This window comes from Electrophorus electricus, chromosome 14 (assembly GCF_041902795.1).
Source record: "Electrophorus electricus isolate QZ-2024a chromosome 14, ASM4190279v1, whole genome shotgun sequence".
Taxonomy (NCBI): domain Eukaryota; kingdom Metazoa; phylum Chordata; class Actinopteri; order Gymnotiformes; family Gymnotidae; genus Electrophorus; species Electrophorus electricus.
The window spans coordinates 14288522-14299826 of NC_137510.1; the positions used below are offsets into that span (position 1 = coordinate 14288522).

Here is an 11305-nt window from a genome sequence, read left to right on the forward strand (position 1 = left end):
TAGGGTGCAAATGATATGAATGGTGTAGTATGGAGGTCCATCAAATGATGGCTCTCACATGAGTAGACGGGGTGGGGTTGGGTGGGGTGGGGCAGCCAGACGGCTGCAACAGCTGTGTACAGTTGCCATGGGAACCTTTGTCTCTGATGCATATGAGGAGGAGGAGAGGTAGGCCTCTCTGATTGGTCCTTGGAGACCTTCATATTCTTTGAGTGATAGACATAAAAGAAGTTGGCTGAACTCTGGGGAAACAGTGCAGCTGCCTTGCTGGATTGGGGTTTCCTTCTGGCAGTTCATACAGGAAGAGAGTATGAATAGTGAAGAAGTGGTCATTTACAGAGTTGCAACAAAGAGTGGGATTTAAATTGAGGGTTGTGACCTTTGGAAAAGAACAACGGGTAAATAAGAACTTAAAAGAAATATCTAATATAAATGCATATACATGTAGCATAATCTTAATATAATGTATTTTAAAGACATTTGCTGAAATATAGTGATGGATGCTTTCTAAGTTAGGTTGTATAATGAGAGATGTGGTGTTGGGATGCTGTACTGATACTCCTCCTTTATCAAGATTTAATAAGTCTTGCCTCAGTTGTTTTTAAGGGAGAATAGCAAGTATGAAAAAAATAAAATACAGAAAACAAGACATAACTGTAGATGTGGTTGCTTTTAAGAGCATTTTTGATGGCTGGCTAATTATCACTTAAGATATTTACCACAAATGCAGTCAGTCAAAATGGATCAAACTCACTAGCCCAATAGTAGGACTACACCAAAGTGTCTGATGTAGACACTTACATACCATACAAAAATTTAAATTCCAATCCATTTGAAACCCCATCTTCCTTCAGAAGAATGTTCAGATACTACTGGCATCATTTATGCATATATATGTACAGTGGCTTCTGTTACAACATATTTCCAAACTCTGTCACTTAAAAAAAAAAAGGAGATGTCTTTTGGATTGAGAAATATTTCATGATACCCATTTTATTTTTAAAAGCACAATGTACAAAATAGCACAGCATATACAACATGAAAAACAATTATTTGAGAACAATAACACAAGTGCACTGCATTTTTTTATATTTAAAATGGAAAAATTATGACAAACAGCAGTTTAAAGACCTCACTGACATACAATGGGATATTTCAGATGAATGCAGGCTTCAGAGTGCTTCTGTAGATATTTTTCACCCCAACTTCAGTTAGCCCACCTAAATATGACAACAGTAGCACTTCTCTAAAATATGTATGCACATGGTCTGATCATTTAATGTGAAAACATTTCCCATATAGCTTCTTGGAAAAATGTAATTTTACAGGAGCCAAGTGTCACATAGTTCTTGTTAAATAAAACTAAGACAATAATGTAATTATGCAAAAAGTCTACAAGTAAGTAAATAAATAAGTAAATAAATTAAATAAATAATATGGAAAATCACATTTGCTGAATATGTAACTTCTAGATATAAAACACCACAATTTAATACTTAATTGTAAATTTTCTGATTTAAATATTCCATTTGATAATGCTCGTTTTACCATTTTTTTGTACAGCAAAATTTCCCAATTGCACAGAACCCTACAGTGCACAGGGTACTCCAGGGCCGGCATTACGAAAAACTCCCCATATATTGTAGGGTCACAAACATTTCTTTGAAGGAGTTCGATAAATAATCAGCAAGTCATTGAAAATGTTACATAATAAAAAGCAGAGATTGTTGCTACTGAAGCATGTGTATAGGGGCATGTCAATGTTTCTTACATCATACTGAGAGACCGGTCTGAAAATCTAAGATATGAGGATTAATATGACAAAAGACATAAGGCAGACACACAGCGGCAGATAATGAAAATGACAAGAAAAGTTACCAAAATTATATCATGCTTTAATAGAGAATTGAAGCCCTGTTGCTCAGGGGTTAGGGGTACTCCATTCTCCTTACAGTACTGCTTATGCATCAGCATAACACTGTAGGAGGAGGGAACATAATTTGTTCTCATCAAATATTTCTAATCAGATCCACCTGGTCTGATACTGGCAAACACCTCCTACATAGTGCTGTAAACCTCACAGCTTCCTCCAAACAGGCAGGTCCCCATGCCAAGCATCCCTTAGCAGTTACTAGTTTTCAACCTCTGTTCCATTCCTTCTCAAGGTTTATGGTCCTAGCAGCATGTGTATGGAAGCCTGCCTGTTTCTACCTCTCGTGCCCCCTCTGCTCTAGTCACGCTTGGCCCTGGCCTTCCTCTTCCTCCTGCCATTTTCTGCCACCAGAGGCTTCTCAACCACCTTGCCAGTCACTCCATTACTAGCCATCAGAATTCCATTAGCAGCCCCATTAGACAGTGCCTTGCCTGACTTGGATGGAGCTTCACGACGAGGTTGACGACGGTACGTCTGGTAGTAGAAGTTTCCAAAGAGGACAATGAAGGTCAGTGCATAGCCAATCAGACACCAGTGCATCCATTTAGGGAAGGGGCAATCAGTATAGAGGGACAGAGCAGTGTGGCCAATGGTAACATGGAACTGGATCTGGGGAAAAGGGTAACAGGTGCAAAGTTAGTGAAAACTACTGAACAAATGACAAACATTAGTTGTAGAATGAAATTGTTGTGGTGCCCCAAAATAGTTTAGAACTGCACTTCATAGATGATGGGTAAAATATGTTCCAGTGAATCAACTTGAAAATGAAGTCCCCACCATGAAATCAGATCTTTCATTAAACATTTGACCACTGTTTGCAGCCTTCTTTCAGCACGGCTATGCATCAAACAAACCTAACACCTCCAGCTCCCCATCCCCACTCTGAAAAGGTGCCGTTTCTGTTTCTGTGTGTGCACGGATTTGTGTTGCCACTACTCTTATAAATGATTGTGCCTGTTACCAGTGAGTCAGCATGGTTGGAAATTCCATGTGAAGACTCCCTGATGTCTTGTAATAAAGGTATTTAGCTGAACCCTTTGACTGGTTTTGAGTTTTTGCTTACTAAAGATAATTTCCAATTTGTTTAATGAGTCTACACATAGTCAAAGTCATTTATAGTTGTATTGGTAATTAAGCTTATTGTTTAACTGGTAATCTTGTGTAACTGGTGTAAGTTCTTAAGTAAATGTTTAGATTCATCAATAGGGAAAAAAAGGAAGTCACAACTGGTAAAATATCAAATCTTAGTGATTTATAGAGCATAAGCAATATTGGACTATTTCAGTCAGAACAAACAATAAAATAAATTACCATTTGGATAATTGTCAGATATTTCTTCCACCACAGGTATTTCTGGATCTTTGGCCCACAAGCAGCCAGCCCGTAATAGAGATACATAAGGACATGGATAGCTGCATTCATATGAGCACCGAAGAATGCTGAGCGGCAGAGAGAGAAAAAAATATTAAAATGATATTACAATATAATACCAAATGCAATCTAGAACTCTGTTGTAGAAATTTTCTTGCAGTCTACGGTAGTATGGTAAAATGTTTCAAAAGACTACTACAAAGAGCAAAAGTTATTTAAAATGGCTTTTTTGGAAATTAGTTTGCAGGGATCACTAAACGCTTGCTTGCTCACACAGACACACACAGACAGATGGTTGTGGGGTGCTGGAGCCTATCCCAGTAGGCAGGAACTGACCCTGGACCAGGCACCGGTCCATCACAGAGGGCTCATACATGTCATATGGTACTGCACGTCGATTTAATACTTTTTACACCAAGCTATTAATTGGCCAGACTCCTATCCCATCAATTACTGATTTTACTAATGCCTTCACCAAAAGAATTGCACAGCAGTTATAGATAAATATTATATTTAGAACTTAGATGGTTACTGAATACTTACACTGGCCACCTGCTACCCACTTGATGCCAATCCACCAGAGAGTGAACATGGTGCAGTGGTGATAAACATGCAAAAAGCTGACATGATTGAACTTCTTACGAAGGATGAAAAACACTGTGTCCAGGTACTCTACTCCCTTTGAGACAAAGTACCACCATAGGGCTGCTGCCACCTGTATAGAAAACATTAACAATAAATAGAAAAAATACACAATGTACCTGCCATCTCATATCCATTTCATCAAGTTTAGTTTGTATTTTTACCATCAAGACAAATACATACATTATCCACAATAGTCTTGTACTCTTTAGACTTTTTTAAGCCCATGAGGAAACATCTCGACTTACAATTAGTGCCATTTAAATAACATAGTAAAAAATAACCACTGGAAACTATGATGACCCCTGATTAATGCAAGATGGATAATCTGTGGCTCTGGCAGTGCCAACGTGTGTGTGTGTGTGTATCTATGGCAGTACTAGCGTGTGTGTATCCATGGTATCACAGATCACTGAAACTGAGCTCCCTTCCACTGCCACACTGAATACTCTCATTCGCCAGAGAAAGAGGGATCGTATTGCCTTGTTTCCCATGGATGGCTCACCCATGGTGACAGTCATAGGATCGCTGTTGTTAATTACATCAAAGCCCCTCTGCAGGAGCACACTCACCCTCACTTCATTTGGGTCATCTGAGTAGTCCACTGGCTGACAGAGGTAGCTGTAGTTTGCTGCCCGTGCTGCCAAGAAGAGCTGAAACAGAAGTAAAATAGACTCAATGTCAATGAAGGTCAAACACAGAAAGACTAGTTTTAGTAACTAGTGCAGATAAGCAAGAGGACTATAGTTAGAACTAGAATTGTCATTTCATCTATTGCCTTAAATAGTTAAGACTATTTATAATACTCATCCAGAGAACTCACCTCTTTGAAAATGAAAAAGTTAAGAATGACCATGCTGAAGTTGTAGACAATAAGGGTCTTCCTGAGCTGGAAGGGCTCCCTGTTCCTCATGAACTTTGGCCCAAGCCAGAGAAAGAGTAGATAGGAGGAGCTGATGGCCAGCGTTGGGAGAGGGGAGTCCATCAGTGGCCATTTCTCCACACGTTTGTCTGGAACCAGCAAACATTTATTATGACTTCACTTATTACTATTCCCCAAGATGGGGAAGCCCCATTTTATATATGGAGTGTGAGCTGGTACAGCTTTTGATTTAAAGGTATTAATATTCCATGTGTTAGGCAGATGAATAAGAATTTGCTTATTGGGAATGTGTAGGCTATGTTTATCTGTTTTTCAGAAATGTAAATTTGGATAACTTACAGTATCCTGCCTTTCAGTAAATGAAACACAAGCCTTATATGCCCATGCCATGTTTTATAGACCATAACCATCTGTTACCTGCCCTTTCTGTTTATGAGGCTTACAAAAGTGACTGCATCTTGAGGTAATCCTTCTGAAGTCTCTTTATGATATTTTTGAACACATCTATACCTACATCCTGGATAATGTTCTACATCTATTACACAGTGTCTTCATTTACAGCATTTGGCAGATGTTCTTTTCCAGTGCAACATTAAAAGGATGGCAGTATGTGTGCTACCTGGGATCTGAGCCCATGACATTGGCATTTCTAGCGCCATCTACATGTTACCAGGTGAGTTTCAGGAGCTATTGCTATAATAATATCTTGGATAGAATCTGGTGGATTTGCTCAAATTTCCAGCCACCCGTTATCTAGCTTTACTAGCAATGGCACTTTGTTAGTCTTCTGCTTAAGAGAGCAGCATCAGTCTCCAGATCTAAATGCCACATATAGAATCAACTCTATAACTTTATTTATTCTTCCTGATAAACTAATAATACCTCAATATAGCCAATATAGCCATTAAAAAAAACATTAAAAAGCCAATTGTTAGATTACTTAGAGTCCCCTAAAATGGGCAACAGTGTATACAAATAGCTATTTCTATTTTTTTCCATGCGATATTGGTGTAAATTTAGCATAACAGACATTGTTTCATTCAAACTTTTATAGGGTGTCAGATGCATGCAATCACTATAAAATAGTGCACTGTGGAAAGCTAATGACTTAAGATATACTGTCTATCCTCTACAGGTAGCAAGGGCTCATTTAAGAATTGTTCAAAGTGGTCACATACTGTTATTATGACAATCAGTGACAATAAGTGGTGAGGTATATTTGTTCAAGGAACAGAAACATAGCCTATAATTACTAACTGATAGAGATGGTAAAGATTGCTTACTTGTTTCAGCAATCCTTCATAACCTATACCTTAATAATACATCTACCTAAAAAACTTCATAGCAGTCTCACGGAAATCCAGATAGTAGTAAATTATTTCCTTATTTGTACTCCCAAGTAAATAATGCATCATGTTCGCTGCATTGTACGAGTTCATGAAAAAGAAGAAAACAGTAGTCACCTGCAATAGTAAGGCTCCATTTGTAGAATTCAATAGTGTCATTGATGAGGTGTGTCACAATATCCATCTTTGTAGCTCAGGTCCTAATTATCTTTCAGTGAAAGTGAACAAATAATAGGATAGATAGTTAAGATACCCACAGAACTGCCGCAGTAACAGTAACGGCCCATTTTCTCTTAATGGTTGCACCTCATGTGTCCACAAATTTAGCTGTTGGTTAAACATTTTGGATGCATTCTTAAAAAGTCTGAGATAGAACTCTCTTTGTTATGAACCTTCTGTTTGTATTTTGGAACTCTGTCATACATTATTGTCTACTTGTTCAGTCACAGCTTGTACCACAGGTTCTCTTCTCATTCACTGTATGGTTGCAACAGGAAGCCTACAACTTCATGAAGAACGAAAAAACTTGACCCTGTAGGCAATTAGGCCTATAATGTAATTACCTGATGTTCTCCTACACACAAGTAAAATGTTTGTTTGGTCACAAGATGGATATTTTATCGCGAGAGGGAGCCTGATGGGGCCTGCAGCACAAAGGCAGGTGAAGCATGTGTCAGCAGACAGCCGCAAAAACCTAAGGATAAATACAGCTCAAGTAATTACTGAAAATCCGTAATCCCGGTGAACGTGAGGTCTGGTCTTATCCTTTATACCGGCGTTTTAAAGGCAATGAGATTCAAGTCGTTTACAAATAGAAGACGTTGGCTGGCTATCCCATTCCTATTTAAGAGGCCTCCATAACCAGAACCAGACGGAGTCCATGCGTTAAAATCGGCACCAGCTATATGGCCCCATATAACAAATTACGTGGTCAAGCTGCGGTTTAGAGAACCTCTTAATTTAACACGCACTTAATGAAACACGCAAAAGATATGATAAAGCCTGAAACAAACGTGATGGTGATAGATTATATAATGCTATCGTTGCAATCGGTTCAGTTTCATCAAGGTGGTTGATTCGCCTGTGTATTGACCACTTGACAAAACGGTTCCTGTAGAATTCGGCATTATAACGGAACCTAGCAAAAACTAATAACGGTCGATTCGTAGCCGATGGGCATGTGTTCTTCATTTAATTTTATCCTTACCGTACTGGGATTAAAATCCTGTAGTAATGACATTCAGCACAAGGTCATGCGACGCAAATATTCCGTCGATGTTGAGAAACCAAACGTCACAAATAAAAGAGGCTCTCACTTAAATCCGGATCACTGAAACATTCAGCACAAAACCAATGTAAATGTGCAGAGCATTCATTGTAGATCTAGACTGACATCACTCAGCTTGCGGCTGCGGTTCTCCCGTCGGTCCTCTAGAAACGGGCAGTGTAGAAAGGCGAATTGCGCATGCGAGTAGTACTGTCATTAGAATTGTTTCTCCAACTCAAATCCTAAGATTAACTAGCTATTGATATAACCTTTAAAGTTTATTCCTAGACTGCATCGAGCAACCCAATGACCGGTACAACTGTATGATACGACACGGCCCTGTTCTACCTGTTCTTTTTAATATAGCCTTGTTCAGATTTCATAGTATGACTAATCTGTAAGCCTCCTAAATAATATAAATAAAATTAACGAGTGATAGCTAAATCGTGTGCATAATTTTAATTAGGATAAATGTCGACGGCGTGAAGCAGCCGCGTTCTATTATATTAGTTATATAAGATACCTGTCTGGGAATTATTTTGTTGCAATTGCTATTGTTAACGTTATTGCTTAGTTTTTCTATTTATGCCTCAGTTTATAATGACCGTAATAATAATAGCGACCTAAGCGTAATATTGCTTTTCTTCAAATAACGATTGCTTTTTTAAAGACAAAAACTGGTCTAGAACACATAGTAGGAAGACATGAAAATGCAAATTAAAGAAACAAATATGAGAACAAATGTGGGAGATGCACTTAAGTGTACACTGTGGTGCATGCGATGCAGAGCGATAGAAGAAGAAAAAAAAAAAAAAACGTCATTTCCGGCTTTGAGTACCAAAGGCAAGATGGATGGAAGCAATATTGATCATTTGGATGCTCGTCTTAATGTTTTAGAAAAACATGTTTATGGTGAACGTGTACGAAGTAATAGACCTTTCAAGGTAATGTGGTGCAAGCTTACTTACATTTTTATTTCTGTATTGACAACTTAAGATGTTACGAATCGTTTCCCACGTAGCCCCCAGAGGCTAAAAATAATGTAAACAGCCTAGCTAATCTAAGTAATTATTCGCTATAGTTAACGCTAGATATTTGGTTCCATAGTTTCTGTATTATTTCCTTCAGTTTGGGTAGTTAGCTAGTTATACATTTCAGTCACAGGTGACAAATGTATGTAATTAGCTTTTGGCGAAGATAGCTAACTAGCTAGCTAAGGCCATGATCCGCTAGCTAGCTAAAAGGTTGCAGTTGTCAGGGCGTGGTGTAGCTAGCTAATTATACCACTGCGATCTAACTTGGTAGTAAAAGGCTAGTTAACTTTCTAATTAGTTACCTGCATAATTAAATCCATACATCATGATTAACTAGGAACGGCGTAATGACGAGGTTTTCTAGATAGACCTTTTCCGTTTTGGATGACTTGCAGGCTATGCTACAGTTGTACTAAACAGTGCTTCGCATGTTTGCCAACGGTGTTTATCCAGACTGGCGTATTTTCCCTATTTCAGTGTAATGAATCTCTGTCGAGAATAAACACTGCACTTGCAAACACGGCAAACAAGAGGGAACGTGTCAAGATTCTTCACAAAAAAAGTGAGGGTAGACAAATTTGTTACTCATTACCGCTTTAACTTTCTCCGCCGCAATCGTTACATCTTTTTATTTCTACTTACTAGTTGAAGATCTACTGAAGTACCTAGATCCACAGTTCACAGATTATATTGCTGTGCCAGATGCCATGAAACTGGAGTTTATATTAGCAGGTGAGTGATTTGTCGTTCTAAAGCATTAATAGGAGAGGTACTGAACAAAACCGTCATTTTCTCTTGTGAAGTCACTGTGGTTTGGTAGTGTTTCATCATTTTCTTAGAATTTAGGGACAAATTGACCCATGAGTATATAACAGTAAATATGCAGACAAGATGCATGTAGATATACTCGCCTGAATGATTATACATTTGCCCTATTTAGTTGTATTAACATTAAAGATGAGAAGCTACTTGCATGACTAGGTGTGGCACTGCTCATCTGTCCTGGCTGCTTTGAAGCATGAGCTGTGCATCTTGTGGATTGCTTGTTTTTGGTGGGAGATTTGCATTTTGTGGCCTTTTATGATTACACTGTCAAGCAACATTGCTTTGCAGTACTTTCTCTTTTTGATTTTCAGTAGCAGATATTTCAAGGCTTTTATTCACATCTTTGATCTTTTTTTTTTGCTACTAAAGTATAGTTGCTTTCTTCAAGTAAGTTGGTCATTACTAGCTTGTTATGCTAATGGTTTCTTCTTTTTCAAAGTAATTTTTCCCTCATTGATGGCACTCTGATTCCAGTGAATATCTTATTTCCTTTTGTAAGTTGCTTGCTGTCCTTTCAGAAAATTATAATAAAAAAAATACATTTTTGCAATGCTTATGGAGGTTAAACATCATGTGGCATATTCTTTAATGTTGATTAGTAATTCATTTTTTTAAACATCAGATAAAGCATGTTAACACCTCTTTTTTTTCCTGCTGTTTGCAGAGGAGGACTTCCTGCGTTCCCAGGCTGCCTTGCTGGAGCTAGTGAATAACCTACAGCCTTTGCTGGATAGCAGTCACATTAAAGGTATGATGACCTTTTATCTGTAAAGCCGTTCATACCTTTGATAAGAGGCATGTCTTTACTCACCAATCAACTCTTAGTGCTTCACTGTAAAAACACTATGGCTTTTTGTACACACAAGTACGTTTTTTTGTTTGTTTTTTTTACAATGACTGAGATTTTATTTTTTAGCATAGATGTGCTGTTCCTTTTTTGTATATTTTTTAATGATGCAATGCTATATTTTAACCCATACAACATATGCAACTGATGAAACCTGAACTTCAGAAATGCTTTTGCTTGGTTAACACAGCTGTTCCAGAGCTTGCTACCAAAGTTCAACGCCTATCTGAAATTCACATCAAACAGCAGGTAAGTAATGTGCACAGTTAGTCATGGAGGGGCCACAGCACAATTTATTTTTATTGCCAAACTGAATATTCACTGTGGAGTGTCCAGTTGAGGTGCAGTAGCTGGCTTTTGGGTATATGCTATTTATGTTTTGTAGGACCAAAATGAAGAACTATCTGCAGAAGTGAAAAGGTTGTTTGAAGAATATAACAAAATGGTATCCTTGCTTTGTTTGCATAAATATCTGTGTTAATGTTAAGATTGTGAATAGCAAATAATACAAATGTGAAAACATACTTTATTCCATATTATCCTTTTTGAAAGCACTTGTGGTAATCATGTAATTGTAGAGCTGCGGTTACAGACAGCATTATTTTTTATACTACTGATATTTTTGTATGATTTATATTATTTAGATATAAATAGTAAGAAGATATAAAGGCAGCCATCATTCCTTAACACTTGCACAGATGTTTCTCCTGTCAAAACAGTTTACCCAGTGGGATGAAACTCTACGGAAATTGGAAGCACCTAAACAAGGCCAGCCAATTGAATAGTGTAATAATACTAAATGTTCCATAGTCCTAATTTAATTCTGTCTTTTCTCTCATACAGTTGCTACTTATTTTGCTTATTTGCAACTTAGATGTGTCTTGTACTTACTCTAGGTCATTGTCTTGAGTAATAAAGCATAAATATTACTGAATTAGTCATTACTGTCTTGTACTTGCATGCTTCTTGCTTTATACTCAAATAGTAAATTACACTAAAGCACTGTAATGTGAAATGTTTCCTAGACTTTGAGTAGATTGTGTAGAACCACTTAAATGTCTTGTCCAGATTGTCCTAAATGTCTTGTTTCTGATTGATTTGATTTTTGTCTTTCTTTTCAACTCTTTTTATTGATGAAATACCTATGCTGCAATGAG

The 11305-nt window shown here is 37.6% G+C and overlaps 2 protein-coding genes across 4 annotated transcripts; one reads left to right on the forward strand and one right to left on the reverse strand.

Annotated features, from left to right (window-relative positions):
* Positions 1-960: 960 nt before the first annotated feature.
* elovl4a (ELOVL fatty acid elongase 4a) lies at positions 961-7637 on the reverse strand. Of its 3 annotated transcripts, XM_081696537.1 has the most exons (8): positions 7383-7637; positions 6739-6819; positions 6293-6383; positions 4770-4957; positions 4519-4599; positions 3848-4019; positions 3245-3372; positions 961-2542 (listed from the first exon to the last, which is right to left on the reverse strand). In XM_081696537.1, the coding sequence occupies exons 3-8, from the start codon at positions 6357-6359 to the stop codon at positions 2231-2233; spliced, it is 948 nt and encodes a 315-aa protein (XP_081552663.1). In that variant the 5' UTR covers positions 6360-6383; positions 6739-6819; positions 7383-7637; the 3' UTR covers positions 961-2230. The 3 variants fall into 3 exon arrangements, with proteins under 3 accessions (XP_081552663.1, XP_026858701.2, XP_026858683.2); XM_027002900.3 differs by lacking the exon at positions 6739-6819 and having other exon boundaries at positions 6293-6375; XM_027002882.3 differs by lacking the exon at positions 6739-6819 and having other exon boundaries at positions 7383-7636.
* Positions 7638-8245: 608 nt separating this feature from the next.
* dctn3 (dynactin 3 (p22)) lies at positions 8246-11082 on the forward strand. The gene is made up of 7 exons (XM_027002808.3): positions 8246-8386; positions 8954-9038; positions 9122-9208; positions 9966-10049; positions 10339-10397; positions 10534-10593; positions 10847-11082. The coding sequence occupies exons 1-7, from the start codon at positions 8291-8293 to the stop codon at positions 10931-10933; spliced, it is 558 nt and encodes a 185-aa protein (XP_026858609.1). The 5' UTR covers positions 8246-8290; the 3' UTR covers positions 10934-11082.
* Positions 11083-11305: the final 223 nt, after the last annotated feature.

What these genes read in the sequence shown, in the direction of transcription:
- elovl4a (XM_027002900.3), bottom strand. Translation starts at nt 6,359, where the DNA reads ATGGATATTGTGACACACCTCATCAATGACACTATTGAATTCTACAAA. An exon ending in ATGGAGCCTTACTATTGCAG is followed by an intron (nt 4,958 to 6,292) that starts GTGACTACTGTT and finishes TGCTGGTTCCAG; the next exon opens with ACAAACGTGTGGAGAAATGG. An exon ending in ACTTTTTCATTTTCAAAGAG is followed by an intron (nt 4,600 to 4,769) that starts GTGAGTTCTCTG and finishes CTTCTGTTTCAG; the next exon opens with CTCTTCTTGGCAGCACGGGC.
- dctn3 (XM_027002808.3), top strand. Translation starts at nt 8,291, where the DNA reads ATGGATGGAAGCAATATTGATCATTTGGATGCTCGTCTTAATGTTTTA. An exon ending in CAAGATTCTTCACAAAAAAA is followed by an intron (nt 9,039 to 9,121) that starts GTGAGGGTAGAC and finishes TCTACTTACTAG; the next exon opens with TTGAAGATCTACTGAAGTAC. An exon ending in ACTGGAGTTTATATTAGCAG is followed by an intron (nt 9,209 to 9,965) that starts GTGAGTGATTTG and finishes TGCTGTTTGCAG; the next exon opens with AGGAGGACTTCCTGCGTTCC.